A 24,989-nucleotide genomic window follows, 5' to 3' on the forward strand; every position below is an offset into this window, starting at 1 on the left:
ATGAATAATCATGAGTAACTCCTTTGCTGTAATAAAATTGCCCAGTATAAATTAGCCATTAACAATGGAGTGAAGCAAAAATTAACTACTTCACTTTTTGCATGTTTTTCCTTTTGCCATATAATACATCTTATTCATCGTCTCAAATAATAATGAGAACCCCAATCCATCTATAAAAAAAATAATTCTCCTTAAAATAGTGGGACACAACTGACTTATTGACATTATTGCTTTAATTGGTTATTTGCTAGGCATTTTCATAAAAAAAACTCATTAGATGACAACTCTAATCACATTTTGCGTCAACCGTTAAGACTAACTCTGCATCACTGACCACGTTTTACGAAGAATTAAGGCTTATAAGAGGCTAAAAACAAAGACTACACCCGTTGGAGTGCGTCTCGTTTAGGTGAGCGCTCCGGACACTAGAAACAAGCACACTAATTCCCTTCCGAAGATAAAACAAGCAAACACATACTGTTAAGAATACAATTATTTAAAAACAAAAAAAAGTTGGCACATAGCAGTGGTTTCTCAATCGTTTCATCTGCGTTTCCCTCTCAGTGCAAAGTGGACACACTGGCTCTTCCACCACTGGGTTTCCCAGGCAATCAGTGGTGACCCATGAACCAATGAACCGTTCCCTCTCTGGCCTTTAGAAGTCAGTACTGTCCCAATGCTCCAACGCATCCGATAGTGTTCCAATGTCGCTGTGGCAAACTGACCCTGTATCAGTGTAGTCCACCGCCGTCACATCTCCCTAGAAACAAACTAAACTATGGGAATCACAGCGAACACAGCTCATCGCAGTCGCCGTTTCCCCCCCCCCAAGGGTGTCCATACCGGCCGTTACATTAGCCTGGCCTCGCGAGCCAATCAGAAACAGCTACGGCGATGAGCTGATGTTTCACCAGAGGCTTGACGGCAATGTTTATGGACTCTTTAAATAGACTTGCGTTAAGGCACAACCAATCCTCTCTCCCTCCCTCTCTCTCTCTCTCTCTCTCTCTCTCTCTCTCTCTCTCTCTCCATGCGAGCGTGAGCGTGGTGGGCTGTGTGGGTCGGGACAGGGAGGAGGAGAGAGGTGAGGGAGGAGAGAAAGAGGGAGAAGAGAGGAGCGAGTGAGATTGGACCGTCTAGTGGTTAGGCTGTTTGACTCCCAGCCAAAAAGGTTCTGGGTTTCGATTCCCGACGTCCCGCCGCTTAGTAACTGTGAAGCAGGTGGGGTCTGGGGCCTCAGCAGCACTTCTTGCCCCTCCTCTTGCGGTCGCGGTCCCGGTGGGCTCCGATGTCCACGCGGTCCCGCTCGCGCTCCCTCTCCCTCTCCGCCCGGTTCTGGCTCTGCTTCTTGGCCCGCAGCACCATGTGGGTGAAGGCCATGAACATCTGGCGAGGCACACAACACACGTTAACACTTTAAATAGATAACTTAAACTTCAATCTGCTAACTAACTTAAATAAACTAAACTTAAATAAACTTCTGTATCAAAATAATGTAAATACAAAATACACATTTAGATACAAGTTCCCCAAATCAGTTAACTTTTACATTTTGCAGATTTTATTGTACTGTATCATGACTTTACGACCATTGAATTTATTTTATTGCAGCTGGCTGTGGAGTCCAAGTTCCCCTCGGGGAGGACGACAGAACCCATCCACCAACATGAGACGGGTTATTGGCCGGGCGTCGGGCGCTGCGTCTCACCTCCTCCACGTTCATGTTCTCCTTGGCGCTGGTCTCAAACACCGGGACCCCCACCGACTCCCCGAACTGCATGGCGTCGTTGGTGTCCACCTGCTTCCGGGCGGGGTCGTCGTTCTTATTACCCACTGAGGGACGACAACAATCAGACAAACGGTTACTCCTTTCTACTTAATTACGTCTCAGTGCCGTTTTTGTAGGGATCACGTTGCCAGGTCCAAAACGGTGATGTCATCGTCTGTTGAATGTGAAGGGTGTCGGTGTTGGACTTAGCGGCATCTAGAGGTGGAGTTGCAGATTGCAACAGACTGAATACTGCTATAATAATAGAATAATTCTGAGATTAAAGTCAGATTTCTGAGAATAAAGTCAGAACTCTCGAGATTCATACTTCTATAATAATAGAATAATTCTGAGATTAAAGTCAGATTTCTGAGAATAAAGTCAGAACTCTCGAGATTCAGAACTCCGTGGCCCATATGCTCTTCCGTAAAAACTACTCTCCTCGAGGGATCCATTCTGTAGAAGGACGATAATGAAGGACTTGCCCAGGATCTTGGAGACGTTGTCACAGTTCTGCGTGATTTCGTTGAGCCACCGCTTGACGTTGACGAAGGACTCGGGGTTGGTGACGTCGTACACGATGATGACGCCGTGGGTGTTTCTGTAGTACCTGTTCACAGGGGGAGAGCGTCAGCACCGCTGGCCAGGGAACGGCTTGGGCAAACAACCAGAGGGGTGTTCACTGTGTCAAGACAAGGACGTGCACACACACACACCTTTCAAATCAAATAAAAAGAATCAAATTTGGAATCAACGAATGTCAAATGTGTTAATTATTGTGTTATGTTTTTTAAGCCTCATTTTTATACACAAATATTCTTTCAAAATGCCTAAATTATGAAAAATGTATTTATTCCAGAAAACACTACTGCCGGTATTTTGTATATTTGTGATCCAAAGTATTTGTGTATATCCTTGGCTGTCCTCAAACTACTGTACAGGATGTATCGTTACGTTGAGTCGATGGTCAAATTACTGTACAGGATGTAGCATTACATTGAGGTGGTCAAACTACTGTAGAGAATTCAGCACTACATTGAGGTGATGGTCCTAAACTACTGTTTAGGATGCAGTGTTAAGTTGAGGTGATACTCCTCAAACTACAGGATGTAGCCTTACGTTGAAGTGATGGTGCGGAATCTTTCCTGGCCTGCTGTGTCCCAGATTTGGAGTTTGACACGTTCCCCGTCAATATCCACCGTGCGGATCTTGAAGTCCACCCCAATAGTGGTTATGTAGCTTCCTGCAGAGCCATAGGGCATGGTTAGCAAACAAGGAAGTGAAACATTACTATGGCCATAAAGGCTTGTAGTTAAACAAGGCTGGTTTTAATTTACCTTGACTTGAATATCCAACATATTGTACCTATTCCCATTTACACTGCTACAACTCCAATATAATCTGTTACAGCTCCCTTGATTTGCTAGCTGGACTATTCAGCGGCGGTTAATCTTGAAAGGACCGAGTGCTGCTCACCAGAGAAGGAGTTGTCTGCGAAGCGGAGCAAAAGACTGCTTTTACCTACATCTGAGGAGAGCGAGAGAGGGACAAGAGCATTCAGTGTTTAGCAATTAAGTTAAACAAAAGTTTCAGACATTTATAATATAATGTAACCTATATTTACATATACAAGATCAAATCCTAGTATAACAATAATTATACAAAACATGTGTAGTGACCTATAAAACGACCAACTTCAAGAAGTACAGAACTGGACACAACTGAAACTACAATAGTAGTTTCAACAGACAATGCAATAGCCAATACTTGTGTAGTAGTGCACATTAACATCCTAACAATTGAATTGCAGAGATCATCACTTTATCATAGACATCTTTTTTGGTGTCAACCGTTGCTGAGGAAACGCATGGCAAGCATTGATTCGCCGTTTGCTGAGCAGGGGGAAACATTTAAGCTCCTTAGGAGGTCATGTGCCTTTTGAAAATTTCTACCGTTTCTATCATAACATAACATAACATATTTAACATCGATGCCAGGGGACTACAGATGAAAAATAGCCTTTTGGCTAATTCTGGCATTTTTAACCCATGTATGATCATGTGTTTTATTAATTTGCACTGTCCCCTTCTTAAATAAACTGAATTGAATTGAATCAAGCGTGGAGAAAGAGAGAAAGTGAACTCACTGGAGTCTCCAATGATGAGCAGTTTGAACAGATGATTGTAGTCCTTTCCCGCCATTTTGCCCGTGGCCTAGACAGTCTCACAGTTCAACAGTTGCGCTCAGAAGGTCGTCTCAGATGGCCCATACGCCAAAACCACCTTGATTATACTCCTTCCCTCTCTCTTCACTGTCCAACACCTTGGTCCAAACCTGGTTAGTTCAACGTTTCACACTGGTTTTGCTTTCACAGTGTAGTAAAGGAACAGGCCAGGAGCATTGTGGGTAATTCCTGTAGGCAGGTGGCTGGTGGCTGATGATGATTTACTCTGAGGGGGCGGGGCCCATGCGTCTCCTTCCCAGCCTCACTTCCACCACGTCTCGGCCTGTAATATTGCGTTGTGTTACTCCCCCCGGCACCTGACATTCAAGAGGAGCCCCTACAAGCCCCTGAGTGTGTTCACAGCTGGGTCTCCACTCATAGGGATGGAGGAGTCTTGTGGGCAGTGGCTCTGCTTGATGGAATCGTCAACAGAGGCATGACACGCAGTAGAGGCTAGCTCGTGCTACTGATGACGGCGGTGTAGTATTTTGTCTGTGACCTCTGTGGGTAAACAGATGCCCCTTATCAGATTTATATTCCCAGCCACAGTCTGACAGTCCGGGGGCTGCACCAAAAGAGCAAACCACTCTCAGGTTTTACAACAGTTTCCAAATTAACTCCCTCTCCTTGGTTAACAAAAGGACAATCTCTTCCAGGTTGGGTCCTCACTTCGTTCTAGTTCAGTCCAGGTTTCCTAAAACACAAGAACAACACACATATGAGAGAATTATAACCATGTTAGACAGCAATCTTCAAATGATGTAAGACTGCTCAAGGGGACAACATTATGATGGCAATGGCTTTAACGTAGTTCTTCCCTGACTCCATCAAACTAGACCCACGTTCCCAAACACAAGGTCTCCTCCTGCTCTCCCACCCCGGCTCTGATGAGTTGCAACACCCGACATTTCTGCCCAGTCACTCCAAGCGAACAGGACAGGTGGGGCAAGGCAGACACTTTATCAATGAATCTCACCAACGTACCTACTTGTGTAACAACTTTCACGGTTTATAGTGACAGTGTTATTTAATAAGTTAATAAAAATAACACCAAAATAATCAAGTTAGTCCGGCTCCAGAATACTGAACGGGAGTGACGGCTGCCAGCCACCGCTGCAGGGAAAACTGAAACAGGAAGCACCAGCCTGCACGACTCAAGTTATTCAACACACTTAGGTCTCTAATGAATAGACTTCAGTCTAATCAACGCTAACATGATCGATGGCTCGGGTCAAAAACATTCACACATAGTTTTTACTGCAATACAACACGTTCAACCGATTTCCCCCCGATTAAAATGACTTCTTAGTGATCTTCCCAACACCTGTACCGAACTCCAACGGTGTTAATTCGCCTATGGGGATAGTTGATAAGTTGTCAATCAGTGTGGTCAAAAGTTGGGGGTTGTTAGCCTAGTTAGCTCATCTAGGTCCACTGGGCTGAGTGAGGAGGCTCGGAGCCTCCAGATGGAGATAGCGTCGTGGTATCGGCTAACTAGCCCCTGACCCGGCCTGGCGGCGGCGGCTCCGCTCCCCGTCCTCCGGAGCTCAGGCAGCGGGGCGCAGAGCTCACTCACCCGGGGGGCTGGAGACTCGGTCAACCGTGGGTCCGGTGGGTGAGGTCAATCATCACAGCGGTTGTTTCCCTCCCCGGTGGTCATGCTGTTCCGGGAAAGTCCGAAGGCGTGACCTCCTCTCCAGTCGGCTTGTGTGTGTGTGTGTGTGTGTGTGTGTGTGTGTGACCACACCTGACGGAGCCGCGCAGTGACTCACGCAGTGTTGCCAGATTGGGCCAGCCCAATCTGGCAACACTGGCTTCAGCGCGTTGCATCCAGCATTACCAGATTTGGCGGGAAATCTGGCCCAATCTGGCAACACTGGACTCCCGTCTCCTCGCCCACGTCCAGGTCACGTGCTCCAGACCACGCCCTCCGTTTCCCTTGTTGCTCAACATCAGCAGGGATGTTTTTTAATGAATAGAAGTGTTACCTTACTACCAAATACAAAAGGTTTAACTTTCTCTTTCTCTAGAGCGTAAGAGCAATCAAGACACAGAGTACACGTTAAAAAGTTTAGAAAATATACTTTATTTCCATTAAAAATGCATGAAAAGTGGAAACACAAAACAATGGTTCTCTGTGCACGACCACGACGATGAAGAGAAGAATATCCCTGATTTCTTCCAGCATGATTGAATCAGGATGTGTGACTCTGCTGTTTAAAATCGCAGAGAGAATGCCCTGTAGGATAAGTTGGTGAAAACGTCTATATGGTCACTGCTGCCTCCCACTGTCAGGACCTGAAAAAACACAAAAATACTTTATTAATGATATTTATATTGATAAAGGTCTGTATATGAAGTATGACTATTGGATCAAGCCGAAATGAATACCACAAATCCAGACATAAAAGAAGCAACTACAGCCATACAGTTCTAGTTACTACAATAGAGGGCAGAAGATGCTTAGGTTATTCCTCATCACCATTTCCTGAAAATATATCAGTCTCTAAGGACCATGACATGGTTCACAATCACACAGAATGTAAGTAGTGTCTTTTCATTGTTCTGTTTAAACCCGTCTTTTCACGACGTTTCCCTTTTCTGTGTTTCCCGTACCACATGAAATAAGTCATGAAAGTTATTTATATCTTTTTTTTTACCTCTGAAGCTATTTTTATTGACAGATATGGATAGGATACATCAAATACAAAGTGTACACAGGACAGGGCCATTAAAGGGGTGATATTATGCCACCAGGTTTGACTGTGCCATTAGCCATTACATTTGAAAATCTGCATAGTATAGTGAAATCACAAGGGGCGTGTCCACCAAGATATATGATGGATAGATAAGCAACATTTGCTACAGTCCACTGGGTAGGCTGGTAGACTGATCTATCCATCATACGTCTAGGTGGTCACTCCCACTTGTGATGTCACTAAGGCACAGGGAAGGGCCAATTTTCAAACGGCTTGTAATGGCTAATCACACTCACACCTGATGTCATAATATCAAGTGTTTTAAGAACACTTTAAGAATTCTTTAAGAACAAAAAGAGCCTCGATGAGAATGTCGAGCTGAACTACGCTTTGTGTGACACCGGTCCCTGAACACCAGGTATCCTCGCTCACGAAAAAGAGCAATTGGGCGGACATGCCAAGACCGATGCCCGCCGACGTCTAGGTGGGCGGCAAGTGGTTCAGGAGGTAGAGTGGGTTGACTTGTAACCGGAAGGTTGCTAGTTCAATCCCCGGCTCCTTCTATCCGAGTGTCCCTGAGCAACAGACCTGGCCATTACTCCTCCTGTCGCGTTGGATAAAAGCATCTGCCAAGTAATGTGAATGTCTGCTATTGCATGATTTTGCGCCATTTTCGACGCGGAGCATCCCAGCGGAGTTAGGTCGGTGTATTTTATTGGCTGGACCAGGACTTGGCTTATGAAGGCTATGTGTGCTGTATGAGCCAGCTCACCCTGTGCTCGGTGCTATTGGTGTTGATGGCCAGCGTGTTGATGGAGTGCGGCGTGCAGGGGATCTGGGCCTTGACCTCCCCGCCCATCAGGCAGTGGGACACGCACTGGCCCTCGCCCACCGTCAGGATCTGCAGCGGGGGGAGCATCGGTTAATTAACTCGTCACCAATTACAAACCATCTGTGTATCTCTTTTTATTCTACAAATGATAGGATAAATAGAGATACACAGTCCAATAATAACTCAACTCATCAACTTTTAACACTTTTAAGACTGTGTATATTGACATATTTTCTGTAGTTAACATTTTTCACTTTACTCTACTATTGCTGCTACCTGTTCTTGCTGCTCTGCCATCTAAATAAAGTAGTATGTTATTATTAACACACCAAAGAAAGTAATTATTACATTGAACTAAGTAACGTATGATATAAAAAAACAAAAAGGAAACTCAGGTCCACAGGAATACAAATTCATTAGTCTCCATCAAACCGGGGCCATAAGTCCACACATCCTCCCTGACAACGGCTTGTATTCAAAAGGGAGCTGTGCCACACAACCACCACACGTTGTGAATTTAAATGATGGTGGCAACACACACACACACACACACACACACACACACACACACACACACACACACACACACACACACACACACACACACACACACACACACACACACACACACACACACACACACACACACACACACACACAGCTCACCATGTCCTGGTAGAAGGTGGCTTGCCGCTGGCAGCCGGACAGAGGGAAGACGGAGGTGGGGGACATGGAGCGGAGGTGCCACAGGGACAAGGAGGGACCCCCACCGCACAGCTGTGGTCAGAGGGCCGGGGAGGGAAACAACACTCGTGACTGAGTCAGCCATTTTGAATATTTAAATAGAAGGAGCTTGTCCTTTCTATGGCAACAAATTTAAAAAGATTCTTGTATCATTTACATGGATACATTTATGTAAATTAATAACCTTAACCTTATGTAAATTAATACACCTTTGGTCTCTTTATTAATAGATATTTAAGGTATGGCCATGTCAATAAAAATACTATGCTTTGAAACCAGAATGAATATCGTGTGCATAGATTTCTATTTTCATCATACTGGTTAACATGTGCAGTACAAAGGGCTGAAAGTGATTCAAGACACCGTTTCTGGGAACAACAATGGAGAAGTGAAATTAGTAGACGCAGGATGTGACTTGCAGCATCTGTCCTGTCTTCCACTCAACAGTAATGTCAATCGATTGTGACAATGTTTGGATGATGCACTGTACTGCAGATTTAGCCAAACAAACTGTAAATCGAAATAGCGAGGCATCAAGTCAAGGTGTTCCGGTAAATGGACACCTTTTTGCCGCCAGCCTCTTACCATCCAATCAGAGTCTGTGGTTAGGCAGCTGATCCACTTGCCATGCTGGGGGCGGGCACAGGTCTATGTTTCCATCCAATTAGAAAATAAGAGAAAGAGAGAGTGGAGATTTGGTATATGGGGTCACACCGTATTCAGAATCTATTTAAAAGGGCTCCTATTTTACTACCAGGTGCGAGGGTGTATGCCATTACGAGCCGTTTCAAAATCTGCCCTGCCCTGTTATTTTGGTGACATCACAAGTAGGAGTGTACACCACGATGTATGATGGATAGATAAGTCTAGCAGTTGCTACAGTCTACTGGGTAGGCTTGTAATGGATAATCACACTTCTACCTGGTGGGAACATAGGGATGCTTTAAACTAGGTGAATGTGACATTTCTGACTGAAAAGATTAGGCATATATTAAACATTATGAAAAGTTCCAACTGATGAGTGTCTAATACAAAGTTGGCCTCATATTTTGAGACACAGTCTAGTATATACGTATATATATTTCTTACCTCATATTTGTAAACTTCAACGCAGTGGACACACTGGCTAGTCCTTGTGTCTAAAGTGATGGCAAGGAAATACAAGACCATCAACTTCAAGTTAGAAACAAAGTAAATGGTTTTAAGTATCGATAAGTATAAACATAGCCAAAGGAACAGAATATTATATACATATTATATAAAATATACAATAAATCTGTGAAAAATAGTCACAACCACTGATTGCTCGAAAAAAAAAAGCCATTAGTAGTTTCAGTTGATTTTAGCTTTTTTATGTCTTGTTCCCTTTGAAAAAATGCAACAAGCTGCGTTCACATTACACTATGTGTCAGACCAAAATGTCAGTGATGACTTCTTTTATTAAGCCCACAATTCAGGCCCGTGAGACAGCTGTTTCCTACCTAAAGATGACACGTTTCCCCAAATAAACCACAACTAGACCATACGTTATATTAATAATTAGTAGTAATAACAGTTTGCAAACATGGAACTAGATAGACATAAATTCAAGTGACAGTTCTGACTGGAATTGTATTAAGGAGGAACACAGATGGGTACATTTTTACATCTATGACACATGTACAAACTGTCACCATTTGACAGTGGGCCAAATCGTATCGGGATAAGAGTCTGGTTCTATGGCTTTTCAAGTTGCAAAAAAACAACAATCGGATTCATATCTAATGTCAAAGTAAGGCCACTTGTACTGTGGCGTGCATTGAGCTAGAATAACACAGTGTGGATAACCTGTTATTGCCATTAACCTTTGGCTGTTTTACACGGCCCTTAAACATCAGCACAAAAACACACAATATTCAACGACTGTTTAACAACAAGCCACGACAAGCAAAGCCATGGGTTATAGACAAAAGAGGATGTCACTCTTGCAGTATTTGTATAACATATAAAGCACATAATATATATGTGCTTTATATATAAAAAACCTGAATAGGGTGGCCATCACTCACCCCAGATCCTCACAGCCCCGTCCTCCCCCCCAGACAGCACCTCGGAGGCCCTCTCTCTCACGCTCAGACAGTGGATGTAGTCTGTGTGGCCCTGCAGCACCGACTAGAGACAGAGAGGAGCAAGTGTTACTCTGAGGCTCCCGAAAAGGGTACACGGTGTGTGTGTGTGTGTGTGTGTGTGTGTGTGTGTGTGTGTGTGTGTGTGTGTGTGTGTGTGTGTGTGTCTCTTGAGACCTTAAAGGCGCCGTTCTCCAGATCCATGATGTGGACGTTGTTGTCCCCTCCTCCCACTGCCAAGCTATTGTCCTAGGACAGATGAGGAGGAAAAGAGTGAGAAAGAACAGAAGGCCGTTGGTGGTGCTATATCCAGAGCCCTACACGGAGATCAAAGCAGTGGAGTTCAACCTCTAGGCTGGGCTGATTATAAAGGCCTGCATGGTTGATTAAAAGCTTACAGAGGACTTTTACTTTCTGGGCTTAGAAGTGCTTATTTTACGAATTAGTCAGGATTCAGTAAACAAACTAGTAACAGCTCGGACACACATTGTGTGCATGCGTGTATGACTCACTGTGGGGTTGAGAGCCATGGCATTAATCTCTGGGATCTCTAGGCTTGATCTGAGGGATGGGGGAAGAGCACAAAGACATTATTGTAGCCTGCATACCTTAAAGTCCCACACACACACACACATTGTGCTAAACAGAAACAAACACACACACACACACACATACACATACACACACACTTCTCACTTGTAATTGGGTCTCCGTGTCCATGCAGCTTTCACATTCTGGAAAAATGGAGCCACATAAAGAAAGTCAAGCCCCAGTAGATTGTGTGTGCGTACTTAACAAACATGCACCTGTGCTTGCCTTAGCCCAACCTGCACCAAATAAATAAAGCAAAGAATACAGCAACGACAAAATGCTTAGGTCCGTAAAAACAAAAGTAAATAAAATGTAAACATAGGGTTAACTACTTATAAATAATTGAATCATTATTGATATGAATAGCTTCATACATAGGTCTGTGTAAGCCAATGTGCCATGTACAGATGTATTTGGGAACTTAACCAATCCAGTGAGGTTTTCTCACTGAAAAGCGGATGCTGGAAAGAACTACCTTTTTTATAAGCTCCGCCCAGCTCCATGCGCTTATCTCTCCATTTCCAGCACTCAGGAGGTGAGAGTCAGTGGAGAGGAGGGAGAAGACCGGCCCCTCATGAGCTGGAGGAAGGAATAGGAGGAGGTGAGGGAAGAAAGAGATGTTGAATGACGTTTATTAATTGACCCCCTTGGAGGTAAATTGCATATTTTTTTCGTTGACATTCTTTGCCTATAAGAGGACTGTGACTGCTGACTACAGAATAAGCACTTGCACATACAGTCAGAAAGCTAAAGTCAGATGAATGTATCCTGACAGTTAATACTTTGACAGAAATTTGAATAGAAGACAGAATGGGGCCAAAAAAAAACCTATGAAGACAATCTTTTTGAGGAAGCGGATTTGGATGTGAACACATTTTAGTAGAGGTCCCAGAGACAAGATAAACTAAACACTACTCCTAACATTGGGATTAATCGACCCACCTGCAAACGTTAGAATGGGTTTCTGGCTCAGCTCGTTTGCATCTGGTCCCAGGGCTGCGGAGAGGCTGGGAAGAGGTGGCATTCAAAGATGATTAGGGTATTCTCTCACACCCATTGTCTCTATGCCATATTTCCCAAAGCAGCATTACCACGTAAACATGCAACAGATCCGTTATTTGAGGACACATTATTTTCACTCACCTGAATAGTGCTATCTCCCCATAGTTATTACCAGCGGCCAAGAATTTACCACAAGGAGAGAAGCTCTGGGAGAAGACGGACATGTGGAGCAGCTAGAAGACGGAGGCATCAATGTGTGAGAGTGTATTTATGATTCCGTGACACTAAACATGTATGTGGTAGCCAGACACATAATCCTTTGGGTCATTATTCCACTATAATTATTGTAATTGCCATAATTATTATCAGGCATGCATAACATAACAATCGATACACATCCATACACGTGATGCATCAATATTGGACAGGCAGATTCATCACATCATGTCAAAGTGTAAACGCATTTTTCCCGACAAAGAAATGAATTAGATATTTGATAAGGCATACAAATCATGATTCAACTCTGAACAACAAATGCATCTCGCAGACACCGCATCTACTTTTAATACAATGCAGTCTGCCGTCCAGACACGAGCAAAGCTTGGATCGGCTATCGCTTCTTCTTTAACCCAAACATTACCTCGATCACACCCATGACGTCCTAGGGGTTCCGTTATTATGAAATTAAGTAGATCGAAAAGGGTTAAGACATAAATGAGCGAGGGAAAATTAAGCTTTGTATTTGCGGCGACTAGTTATGACGTCAACGCATGCGATGAGGATTCTGGGAGTTGAAGTTTTGTCACCTCCGATGCGTTAGTGCACATTAACATAAAGGGCTGAGACCAGAGTAGCCTGGTCCTACCAGACTCTCGTACTTCATTTCATTTGCACAGAGAGTAGTACTGTAGGGAAATGAAAATTGAGCGGAAGTACGTAGGCGAGTGGTGCCAGGCTAAGACCAGAGACCACCATGGCTTTAAATCTATCCTATTCTACAGAGATTTTATTATAGCATTATTCCATTGCCAATTTGCCATAAGGCGAATACGTTTATTTAAATAGACAAGATATTTTCTTATTAAAGTGGTAAAAATTACCACTCCAACACATATTGAGCAAGTCCATCAAAACTTCTAATTAGAGAGATTTTCAAAGAAATGTGTTGGTGGTTTTCACATTTTTAGAATATGCATTTATCAATTCTGCTTCAACTAGCTAAACTCCTTTTGGGACATCCACAAATGAAAATCCCATGATCACCTCACTCTTTAATTACACTGGAATTGTAAAGTTAAACTCTTTTCATTCATAAAGTCTAATTACAATAAGACTTGACAGGTGCACTTAAGAGTGAAAGATGACTTAAATAAGAAGGAAAACAAACGCATCTAAAATGTACAACTGCTTTTTATTATCATGATTAATTTTCACAAAGAAACCACATGGGGCAGTTTCATAATCACATTACATAGAAATAGCATTTCTGCTCATCGATATTACCCAAAACACAGACAGCTCATATCTACATTTAGAACAATGCAACTGACGGATACAGTACGAGAACAGATGGAAAGCCAGGGGATCATTCCGTCATGGGTTACCGTTTTCATATTACTGTGCATTTATATGTAAGTGTGTGAGTATGTGAGTGCGTGTGTGTGCGTCAGAGTGTGTGTGCGTCTGAGAGTGCGTGTATGCGTGTGTCTGAGATGGACCTTTGCACCAGAACATTCTACAGTAACCCCGCTAAATTCCAAGACTGCACCTTGCAACCGATTCTTCCTTTAGATCATAAAAGCCTTGCCATTAAAAAAAAGAAAAGAAAAGAGGGGGAAAAAAAAAAAGCCAACCTTCTCGGTCACAGAAAATCACAAAATCAGACGGAGCTGCCGTGCCTGAGGGCACGCCATGGTATGGCCCTCTCTCGCATCCGTGGCTCTGCAACTAATCTGAGCTATTGAGTCCGTAATGCAGTCCTGTTCAGACCACCAGGGGGAAACAAAAGACAAGACCGCCGGTCCTCCGACGCCTCGGGCTCATCTTCTTTGCCGGCTGCTTGGGGAGCGACTGCTGCCACTCCTGAGGGAAGGGAGAGAAACACAACTGTTAGTATTGATCCATTACCCATGGCATTATCTGCTCAGATCAATACAGCATGCCTTCATTGGGTTCAGTGAGACAAGATATATTTAACATTCACCTCCACCAAAACCGTTACCTATACCCCATTATTTTGTATATTACGACTAGGATTCTTATTTATTGCCATTTATGCAGAACATTATAGGAATTTGGCTCAACGTTCCAGTGCGTGTTTAACAGATAAGAATTTATATCAATTGTCGTCAGAGATACTGGACAATCTAAAGTGGTCTTAGAGCCAAATGAGTAGAAATAATACATTACTGATTAAGTTTCATAATTGTCTACATTTTGTCTACTTCTTAAGGTCTTAAAGTAGTGTGGATGTGGGTGGCAGCCAGTTGATAGGACCGTGATCAATGGAAGACACATTTCATGTCCTCAGGGACAAGGGTTCAATAGCTGATAGGCTACGCACATGCGAGTGGGCGGGGAATGTGCAGCTCTGCGGTTCCTGGGCGGAGAGTAGCTGAGGGAGCGGGAGTCCCTCAGAGAGTCGTTGGGAACCCTTGCAGGTCTGGCCGGGCTGAGGAGTTGACAGACAGACACACACACACTATCAAGTACTGGCCCAGGCTTAAGAGGAACCATGGTTCAGGGCCTCTTAGTTTAAACAACCATGTACAGATAACAAACCCAGGTTTTTTTTTTCCCCAAATACTACTACTAAAAATAATAACGACATCTCTTGGGTGCCCAACTTTCCATAGCCCTAACCACGTATGTAAAACGCACCGGGGCGACACAGGTTTGATTCCCACCTATGCTACCCCTTTACCCCCCACTGTCCTGTCCATCAAGGCACAACAAAAGCCCATACAAATAAATAGAAATATATATAGAAAGATTTCATCCCTTTTAATTCTAACCATCACAAATGCCACATGGCCAAACGCTCCACTCTACCTCTTTTTCTTGTTTTCCTTCTCGCTTTCTGAAGAGGACGATGAAGAGGAGGGAGCAGCAGCGGCAGCAGCAGCTGGCTTTCTGTTGGCGAGGAGGAGAGGGAGGTTTAAGTCACTGGGTGACATTCAGGCACTCTCCACTCCAGGAGGAGTAACAGCAGGACATACCAGACAAAAGACAAGACTCAACGTATCCTCCTTACCCTTTCCCCTGCTCCGCCTCCGAGTCTGAGCTGTCCGAAGAGGACGAAGAGGAGGAAGACGAGGAAGAGGACGAGGACGAGGAGGAGCCGGAGCTCCCGCTCTTCTTTCCCTTCTTGTCCGGCGTGGCCGCCTTCCCGTTCACGGCACCCTCTGGCCGTGACGACGGGGGCTGGGCGGGCCTGGCGGAGCTGTCCTGACGCGGCACTGGGCTCCTCTCTCGGCCTCCTCTGCCCTCTGGCGGGGGCACGCGGGAGGAGGAGGGCTCTTTGGCCTGGTGGACGGGGGCGGGGGAAGCAGCCTTCCTCCGGCTGCCCGCGCTGCTCGCCTCTCGCTCTTTGGCGGCGGGCTTCTCGGTGGCGGGGTCCTTCTTCTGCCGCTGGGGGGAGGGGGAAGACGAGCTGGAGGAGGAGGAGGATGACGAAGAGGAGGAGGACGAGGAGGCAGAGCGGCGGGCCGGTGGGGGCGCCTCCTCCTTGGGTGGCAGACGCTCCTTGCGCTCGCGCTCCCGTTCCCGTTCTCGCTCGGCCTCCCTCTGCCGGCTCCGCTCTCGCTCCTGCTCCCGAGCCACTTCCTTCTCGCGCTCCCGCTCCTTCTCGCGTTCCCTCTCCCTCTCCCTCTCCCTGTCCCTCTCCCTCTCCCTCTCCCTCTCGCCTCGCTCCTTCTCCCGCGGCCGTTCCCTGGGCCGTTCTCGGGAATGGGAGCGACTGTTCCTCCGTCGGTGTGGGGAGGGGGAGCGTCTGGATCTTTGGGGTTAGAGAAGAGGAACATGGATGAGTCGTCATGGCTGGGCCTGGGCCGTGTCATGGTATACCCGGTATTTAGAAATACAGGTGGTCTGGTATTCACTACTCTCCCCTTTCTATTCAATGTTCAATCTTAGGAATACATTTATTATGTTGATATATTTTGAAGTGGGATATGTAGTTAAATAGTGCTAATTAAAGTTGCATTGTGGTTGAGACTGAAATAGGTAAGTTCGCCATTGATTAGTTCCCCTGCGACATCAAAACTAAGGGTGACATTTATAGCGGCATACTGCTGCTGCTGTGCTGGTTTTTGGGAACAATCACACATCTCAATAGCAGTTGATGTAGGTTAGAACTATATTGGATATTCAACAGATATGCACCCTCCGAATTACAGTGATCTGATGCAGGAAACTTGGAAGACTTGGTCCCTGGAAGACTTAATCCTGTGTCTAGTGGTATATATCTGACCAGGAGATGGTTGGGCAGCAGAACTCCCCTCTATAGAGCCATCATTTGGTCAATATTTCTACACAAGAGGTGGATTACAAAGTACCCCTCAATGGATTGGCACTGCGTGGCCAGTGGAGCTCCGGTGTTGGTGTAAAGCACAGACTGTAATACAGGATAAACTTACTCTCTATATGTACAATGGTGGAAACTATCCACACCAAAGCAGAATTAAAAATAAAATAAAAAGTATTTATCGTGCACTAAAACACATTTTTAATGTGGTTAAGATTGGGGATTCAACAGGATTCCATCTATCCCCACACCCGGCCTCACCTGTAGGGGGGGCTGCTGCGTCTGCGGGCGCTCCTGGAGCGGCTCCTCTGGGCCGGCCTCTCCCTGGAGCGTTCCCGGTCCCGACCGCCTCGCTCTCGCTGCCTCTCCCTCTCTCGCCCGTGCTCCCTGCTGCGGCTGCGGCGGGGCGGGGAGGGCCTGCGGCCACGGCTCGGGGGCTCCTGGTGCTGGCGTGGAGGGGGGTCCTGGTACTGGCGGGGTGGGGTGCGGCGTGCGGGTGAGGGCGATCGGCGCGACTGTATGGGCGCAGACGTGGGCTTCGGTGACGGGGAGCGGGACCGCCGCCCGGGGGGGCTGATGGTCCTTTCGTGCCTCTTCTCTACGACCCGCTCCTTGGCCTTGTCACGCTCCCCGCCGCTGGGAGAGCGCCGGTCACCGGCCCTGGGGGGGGCCAGCGGCGGCAGGGCGGCTATCCTCCTGGGTGGGGAAGAGGGTGGAGGGCTGGGGCTGTCCATCTGCGTGGGGCTGTAGCGCTCCTGGCCTCGTGCCCGCTCCCGGCCCCTCTCCTCCCCGGTGCCTCCTCCTCTCTCCGGGCTCCGCCTCTGTGCGTCCCCCTTGGCCGGGGGGCTCGCCCTTCCTCCGTTGGCCAGATACCGCTGGACGGCCCCGCCGACGGAAGACATGCCGGTGGCTCTTTTGGGCGAGCCGCTCTTCTCCTTGGTGGCCGCCTTCTTGGCCTTGCCCTCGTCCTCGGATGAAGACGAGGACGAAGATGAACCGGAGGAGGACGAAGAGGAGGATGACGAGGAGCTGTCACTGTCACTGCTACCGCTGCTGCTGCTGCTCTCCTGGCCGTTCTTTGTGGTGGCCTTCTGTTTCCCCCCGGCTTTCTCCTTCTTCTGCTCCTTCTTCTCAGGAGGGGCCTCCTTCCCGCGCCTCCCGCTGGTCTCTACTCTTACTTCCCTCCCCTTGACTGCGGCGCTTCCGCGTCCGTCCGGGCGTCTCTCGCCAGAGGGGGACTGAGCGGTCTCCCGCCGGGCATTGGAGCCGGACTGGCGGCCCGGACGCGCCTCCTCCTCGCTCTCCTTGTTGCCCCGGGTCACGCTCCTCTCCTCCGAACCGCTGTCCCTCGGCCGCCTGGCCTTAGCCTCGCCCTCTCGGCCCTTCTGCTGGCCGTTGGTAAGGGGTGGGGCGGGCGAGGACCTCCCTCTGTTGCTCCTCTGTCCCCGTGGAGGGGAGTCCCTCTCCCTCCCTCTGGCCCTGCCGGAGGTCCTGTCCCGCGAGGAATCCCGCTCCTTCCGGGGCTCGCGGTCACCGCTCCTGTCCCGCCTCCCGCGGTCCCTCTGTGGTGGAGGAGACCGTGAAGAAGACGAGTCTTGTCTCGTCTTTCTGTCCTGCCTCTTCCCGTCCTTTTCCCGCTCGGCCTCTCGGCTTTTGACGGGGCGAGGAGGAGGAGGCGGAGAGGGTGATGAGGAAGAGTCGTGTCTGTTCCTCTGTGGGGCCGGCCGACCTTGCCCCTTGTCGTCTCGGCTTCGGGAGCGCCTGGGTTTTTCCTGAACATCCCGCCCTCTGGCCTGCTCCCGGTGTTCCGGGCTCTTGGAGCGCCGGGCCTTTTCCTGGCCCTCCCGGCTCCTGGCCTGGTCCCGGTGTGCGGGGCTCTTGGAGCGTCGGGGCCTCTCCTGAACGTCACGCGTCCTGTTCTGGTTCTCCCGATGCACCGGGCTCTTGGAGCGTCTGGGTTTCTCGTGGACCTCCCGTCCTCTGGCCTGGTGGTCCCGGTGTTCCGGGCTCTTGGAGCGCCTGGCCCTGTCCGGCACCTCGCGGCTCCTGGAACGCCTGGGCTTCTCCTGCTGTTGTGGCACCGGAGAGGGGGAGCGCGAGTCCTGCCTCTTAGAGGAGTCCTTGTCTTTGGTCCTTTTCTTCTCCTTGTTGGCCCTCTGTTGTTCTGGTGAGCTGTGGGGTACGGGAGACTTCTGCCGGGCCAAAAAGATACATGGTTTAGGACTTGGTGGTCTCACATTACGTAGCATGTTTAACGTCATCATCAGCAATGGTTGAACCATGTGACTTACCCCCCTGTTCCCATGGCGCTTTGGGCTGGTCTCCTCAAGGCCACGCCCCCTCACATCGGGGGACCGCCCTCTCCTGCCTTCATCCTCTCTCCTGACCGGTTGGTCCGGTTGCCGTGTCTTCGGGAGCATGGGAGAGGGGCTGTTGAAGGACACAATCATACGTTAAATTGGCCGCTATATATTTTAAAATCGTCACCTCCCCTGGCCTCTTATATCCCCAGTGATATCATTCCACTCTTTTCAGGTATTTAAGGTATGCAACTAAAGACTGGTTTTCTACTGACAACAACTTGCCTGTACTGGCAGGTTTAAAGTTAAACTGTTCAACTTGAATGAGGAAACATTTAATGGTTGTTGCATTTCCTGAACAAAGAAGGCCTGGCTAGTGCTTAAACACAATCTTATCAAATCACATTCCACCGACGTTGGGTTCTGCCCCAATAACACGTTTGAATCAGAAATCTGAGTGGTCTACCTTGACAGTGTAAGCACGTGGATTTGTCAGGAAGATTTTCCTGTAATGTACCGCCTACCTGCGAGCAGAGCCAGAGGAGACACTGGTGGCACGCACAGCCTTGGCCACAGGCGAGATGGCCGCATCGCTCCTCTTCCGCTTCCTCTTGGAGGCCTTGCCCTTCTCTCCTGAAGAACTGTGGGAGTGGGGAAGGACGAGTGTCATTCACATGGTTTGCATGACAAATGGCAATGAAGCAGTGTTTGAACCACATCCTGTGCACTTGTGCCATTGCCCTGCAGTATAAACAATTTGATGGATATCATCCAAAGAAATAATGTCAATATTGCTCTATCTAGAAATCTAGCAAATAGTTGAACCCAGGAGTTATCTTATCAGTGTACACATAAACAGTTAAAGTACTAAACATATGGCTAACCTTAAGCAATGAAGTTTGAACCATACTAATAAGTAGTATTATTAGTATAAGTACTAGTAGTAGAGGTACGATCAGGCCAAACTACTACTAGAAGTTGCGTACATAAAGTTGTGTTTTTTGTCCAGCGGAGTCATTGTTTATATTTACTGAACACGGTTTGGTTTATTGCGCAGCAAGTTCCATGGAAAAATACAACATGAAAAACAGTACTAGTAAGATTTGTGATCTGAATTGGTTCAATTCTTATTACTGCAGAGCATTCTGGCAATTTACTTATATTACCATTAATTTTAACAAAAGCCATCAATGCAAGCCAAACCTTTAAATATTTGGATGGAGTAATGTTTGGGAGTTTGGGAATAATAGTTTGGGAATAATAATAAAGAATAATTCCCAGTGTGCATAAGTGCATAAGCTGAGCACTGCCCAGCAGCCCAAAGCCAACTAAAAAGAATGGAGGGAATGCTGGAATGAGATAGGAATAACAAAGCCTACCTGTGGCTCTCCTCTTCCTCGTCCGATGAGGCCTCTCTGTAATCGACAAACAAACGACAAATCAGCATAACGTTACACACAGGGAGGACAGAGGGCAGACCAGAGCGTCAACATGGAAAGAGGTTTACCTCTTCTTTTTCTTCTTCTTGGATTTCTTCTTCTCTCGTCTGGGAGAGGGGGAGCCACTCTCCGAGCTGCAGAAGAGAGAGACGAAAATAATACAATGCACAGTAATGTCATTAGTGTTAATTCACAACCAATGATCAGACTAGAGGTGCAAATGGGTACTTGTGTTAACAAGTAAAGCGGTAGTTAAATTATTAATAGTCCCAAAAAAGCCCTTTGCCGTTGCATATTGTTGAATCTAAAATCGGTTGATTTGCCAATGATCAGTGGAGGTGACAATTTGCAACGTCCAACATCAAAATTGAAACAGCGTAATACCACCAATAATCACAAGTCTCAGGAGCAGTTTATGTTGTTTAAAAAGTTATTAACGCTCCAATAAAACCGTTCAAGGCAGGGAATCAAAGTAGGGATCAGGTTTAATTGAGGCGTAGCCTGCTAGCTCTGCAACAGTTATAAACAGTTGTTGTGCTCCAGCGTGGGGGTAACACAGGTAGACTGTAAAAGGAAAGGTTACACTGCCCTTCAATATGTGTACATTGGTGGGGTTGGGGGGGGGAGAAAGCACAGACAAACCAGTACTTGTTTGACCATGGCTTTAATTAATTTTTCCCCTTCCTTACTCGGACGGGCGAAATCGACTGCGGCTCAGACTCCTCACCTGTCACGGTTCTTGTTCTTCTTTTTCTTCTTACGGCTTTGTTTCCTGGGAGGGGAATCCGAATCTTCAGATTCTTCTACCACCCTGAGGAAAGGCAAAGGCAACAAAAGATGCAAACCAAGATTGAGCTCGGGACAGTATTGACATTGAGGAGAGATTTGAATGAGAGTTTGTAATGACGGCCACACTGACAGCGTTTCTAAACAGAACCCAGACACTCACACATATTTCTGCTGCTGCTGCTGCTGCTGCTGCTGCTGCTCCTTTTCCAGGCGCTCCTGGTCTCTCTTCTCCTTCTCCCGCTCCTTGCGCTCTGGGTGGAAGGACGAGCCGTCCACGTAGTCTTTGGAGATGCCGAAAGCGTCACGCAGACGGTCGTTCTTCTGCTGGTTGGCCGCGGCCAGGGCGTGAGTCTCGGTCGCCCTGAGACAAAGACACACACAGATTGAGGTGTAACAGGCTTAATCGTAATCCTATCAATGGATTTATTTCAGCATGTCATTCCCACATAACATTGGGATGGTTCCATCAAAAACAATGCTTTTGTGAAATATACAATCTTTGTAAGAGTAGTTATGTGGTACTTACGCTGGTCTATCGGCTGTGGCTGGTGGAGGCTCCTGCTTCTCCTGCAGCATCATGCGGAAGCTGTTGACCTTCTCATCAATCTCTTCCACAGAATACCTGGCCACCCAAACAGATGGAAAAACAATCAACACACAGCTTTCTTTGAATGGCAATGGTCACAATAGATTTCTATACAATTCTGTGCATAATCTTAATCTCACACCAATGTGACTGTGGTGTGAACCTCCAGAACTTAATTATTTCCATTGTTGTTCCCAAAAGGGACCATTGCTCGCAAAAGAGGCCATAGCCATTCCCAGATCCAGAATGAGAAAGGAAGGAGAAACCAGAGGGATGACCGCTAAATGGAGGGAAGTCAGTTTCAACTGGGAATAATCCTTCAAATTTCGGAATTTCTCGTATTGTAAATATTGTTCTTGTGGTGTCACTCAGTACATTTACATGCACAGCTTAATCAGATTAAAGCCATAGTTCGACTATGCTCCGCAATTGGACTACTGCAATTGTCAGATTATACATGGCGGTGGGTAAATCGATTCATTGGCCGAAGCATGTCATTCCCCGGTACGATAGGTGGCGCTGTACCCATTTCAACTAGTGGTAATAGAGCCACCGGTTTACCTATTTACATCACCAGCAACAACAAACTCAGGAGCCTGCATTCAAGAAAGATGTTTTAAGTAGACAGCCGTCAGTTCACTTCGGGTCCATATAATTTCTCAGACGCTCCATTGTTCCGACCTCTCGGTCGTATGCTGACTCCAGCCATAGGAGCTGGCTCTGCCGACGGAGGAGTCTGCATACGAGGTCGGAACAATGGAGCGTCTGAGAAATTATATGGACCCGAAGTGAACTGACAGCTGTCTACTGAAAACATTGCTTTCTCCTCCATGTCGCGTTTCAATCTGGACTTCAGAGGGTCAAAGCCAAAGTTCTTTTCCCCTAATTCCTTCTCACCATGGGCGTGATAACCCCCACTATGAGTATTTACTTGTTGTGGAAGTACCAGAGAGTTGGAGAACCTGACTCAGTCTGTAAGATTCATAATATCAGAGAATACCCCCGTCAGTTCGGCCGTGGCGCAATGAATGAATAAAGATTGTAGTTACTACTTTAAAACCTTGTTGATAAGCAACATTTAGAAAAACATGTACTTTCATTTCAGCCTTGGGTGAAATCGAAGCGTAGTGTCTGTGTGCTTCCACCTTTAATGAATGCATGCCATGCGCACTCCTGCGGCTGGGACACAATTCTTAGGGGTAACACAATTCTTAAATAATAAATTCTTAAATAAATAGCTGTTTCTCGTTTTCTGACGGCGACAATGAGACTATCGTCTTCTTCTACTTCCGGCTCACGGCCCGGGAAAAGCTCTCGAGCATGCGCAGAACACAATTCAAAGCATAATCCAATCCCATTCCGTACATGCACGCTTAACTCGACTATGAACCTAATTATCTAGGGGTCTCAATTTGACTATGAGAAACCCAATTCGATTCTAGCTCCAATCATAGTTGGACTAACCCAATAATTCGACTTTCTTGTGATCTAAGTGTCATGTAAACGCACATTGGAAAGATAAATAACCAAATACTGTGTTGAGACTCATTAAGTAGAGAGTTAGAAAAGAGCATGAAAGACACCAGTCACCAAAGCCCTTGTCTGCATCCATCCAGGTGAGGCGATTGCCCTCACCCACCACACCAGTACCAGGATCCCCCCGGCCTGCCAGAACCAGGACTACCCGGCCCGCGGCTGCAGGCCTTCCCCGCTCTGCCGAAGCAGGGCAACACTAGCTATGACCGCAAACCTTTACATAGAACATGAAACCGTAGATGTATAGGTCTTCTCATTTACACCTACTAGCCAAAGCTACCCTTGACGTTTGTCTGATTCCCTTACCCTTGCTCCTCCATCATGTCCTGCAGCTCGGCACACTTGACCTCCAGCTGCCTCTTGCGCTGGTGCTCCAGGATCTCTGCGTTGGGCTGCCGGTTCAACTGGCTCTCTAGCCTCTCGCGGTCCTTCTCGTCGCGCTCGCCACCACGCTCGTCCCGTGGCCGCTTGGCCCGCAGACTGGAGAGGTTGCGCTGCACATAGCCATTGGTGCCGCTGCCCCGAGGTGTGGTCAAGCCGATGCCATTGTACATGGCTCCACTGTTAATAAACAGAGGGGAACAGGTGTCAGTCAAGCACCACATACGTTGGTAGACAGGGCATCAACAAGTGGAAAACGCAATCCCGCCTCCATGCCCCTGCAGCCAACCAAACACAAACAATCTTGGAACAATGAGAGCAAGAGCATTCAACCACATAGCATCAATGAGGTGAAAATAACTGACATATACACGCACACGCACACACACAGGTTAACATACTGAACAGATTGATATTCAAAGTCTTCCAAATGAGTATATTTTCCAGGCCATTCATGCAACATGGGCTGTTAGTATGTACACACAGCCCGCTAAAAACACGACCCTGGCTGACCCAAATACATTTCGGCATTCACCTCTGTAACCTTTTATAATTACGGGGTCCACGCTGCCTTCATTCTTAATTCCATAAAGTATAAACACGAATTGTTTTCCAATCAGCTAAACCACTAGTGACCAGGGGAACTCCAATTATCAGGCCGCTGGTTTCAATTCACACGATCGTGATAAAGAAGTTGAGGTGAGTGGCACTTAAGTGGTGAAGGCAGAAAACGCGCCATTCGTGTTAAATCTGATATATCAGACAACGGGACAAATAATGACTCCTATATAGCAAACCAACAATGACGGGATATGTAGTAGCAAATTAGCACGTGCGCCATAGCGTTGGCCTTCCGCTTCATCTACGTCCCCATTACACTTGTGCTTACATGTTTATTGTCTCAAACAAAAGGGGGGATGAAGAATACCAACGCTGATATATATATTTTTAAGTACGAGGTTGGACCCAGATTCAAAGGCCTAACTTGTTTTGTAGTTAGCCAACAACGTACACTAGCTAGCTAAACCGCGGCGGACGAGAAGCTGTCGTCGGCGAGCTAATGTTAGCCTTTAAGTTAGAAGCGATGCTAACGTCTCCTTCCGAGTTACCTGCGTTTTCTCCTGGAGCGGAGAATGCAACTTTAGGGGCAAATCAGCAGCGGTGGTGCCTCCGAATCAAAAGGAAAATAGGACCGTGTTTGAGGAAACAAAACGCGGCTGTCCCGGGTGACTGCGGGTTACAAACGGCTAGCGGTGCGAGTTAGTTAGCTCGCTAGGTTAGCTCGTCTCCTCTCGGTCCGACCAGCCAAGAATGGAGGAGATAACCACGTGACGTACGAGCTCCGTCCGGCGGCCCCGCGAGACGAGGGACCGGCGCACTGGTCCAGGAAAGCCCATGGATGGGGTCCAAGGACAGTGGACTACATTCGCATTCACACTTCTTCCATTCCATTATCATACCATATTCG

General features: G+C 47.0%; 3 protein-coding genes across 3 annotated transcripts; all 3 read right to left on the reverse strand.

Annotated features, from left to right (window-relative positions):
- Positions 1-243: 243 nt before the first annotated feature.
- On the reverse strand, positions 244-5,707 carry LOC311380475 (ras-related protein Rab-35). The gene is made up of 7 exons (XM_084488393.1): positions 5,569-5,707; positions 3,915-4,686; positions 3,245-3,295; positions 2,888-3,011; positions 2,254-2,378; positions 1,709-1,833; positions 244-1,386 (listed from the first exon to the last, which is right to left on the reverse strand). The coding sequence occupies exons 2-7, from the start codon at positions 3,967-3,969 to the stop codon at positions 1,237-1,239; spliced, it is 630 nt and encodes a 209-aa protein (XP_084344519.1). The 5' UTR covers positions 3,970-4,686; positions 5,569-5,707; the 3' UTR covers positions 244-1,236.
- Positions 5,708-6,071: 364 nt separating this feature from the next.
- On the reverse strand, positions 6,072-12,743 carry thoc6 (THO complex 6). The gene is made up of 13 exons (XM_084488390.1): positions 12,606-12,743; positions 12,107-12,198; positions 11,906-11,970; positions 11,439-11,542; positions 11,069-11,106; positions 10,885-10,933; positions 10,550-10,621; positions 10,316-10,418; positions 9,357-9,406; positions 8,853-8,915; positions 8,190-8,300; positions 7,464-7,592; positions 6,072-6,290 (listed from the first exon to the last, which is right to left on the reverse strand). The coding sequence occupies exons 1-13, from the start codon at positions 12,618-12,620 to the stop codon at positions 6,210-6,212; spliced, it is 972 nt and encodes a 323-aa protein (XP_084344516.1). The 5' UTR covers positions 12,621-12,743; the 3' UTR covers positions 6,072-6,209.
- A 614-nt stretch (positions 12,744-13,357) lies between these two features.
- On the reverse strand, positions 13,358-24,817 carry srrm2 (serine/arginine repetitive matrix 2). The gene is given in 16 exon segments (XM_084488379.1): positions 13,358-14,047; positions 14,529-14,636; positions 15,017-15,097; positions 15,219-15,582; positions 15,584-15,688; positions 15,690-15,962; positions 16,752-18,682; positions 18,782-18,920; positions 19,315-19,431; positions 20,170-20,205; positions 20,298-20,363; positions 20,957-21,040; positions 21,179-21,379; positions 21,545-21,640; positions 23,447-23,701; positions 24,631-24,817. Coding segments are annotated over 15 exon segments (3,948 nt in total). The 5' UTR covers positions 23,695-23,701; positions 24,631-24,817; the 3' UTR covers positions 13,358-13,948.
- Positions 24,818-24,989: the final 172 nt, after the last annotated feature.

Source organism: Micromesistius poutassou, assembly GCF_964030765.1.
Source record: "Micromesistius poutassou genome assembly, chromosome: 1".
Lineage (NCBI taxonomy): Eukaryota > Metazoa > Chordata > Actinopteri > Gadiformes > Gadidae > Micromesistius > Micromesistius poutassou.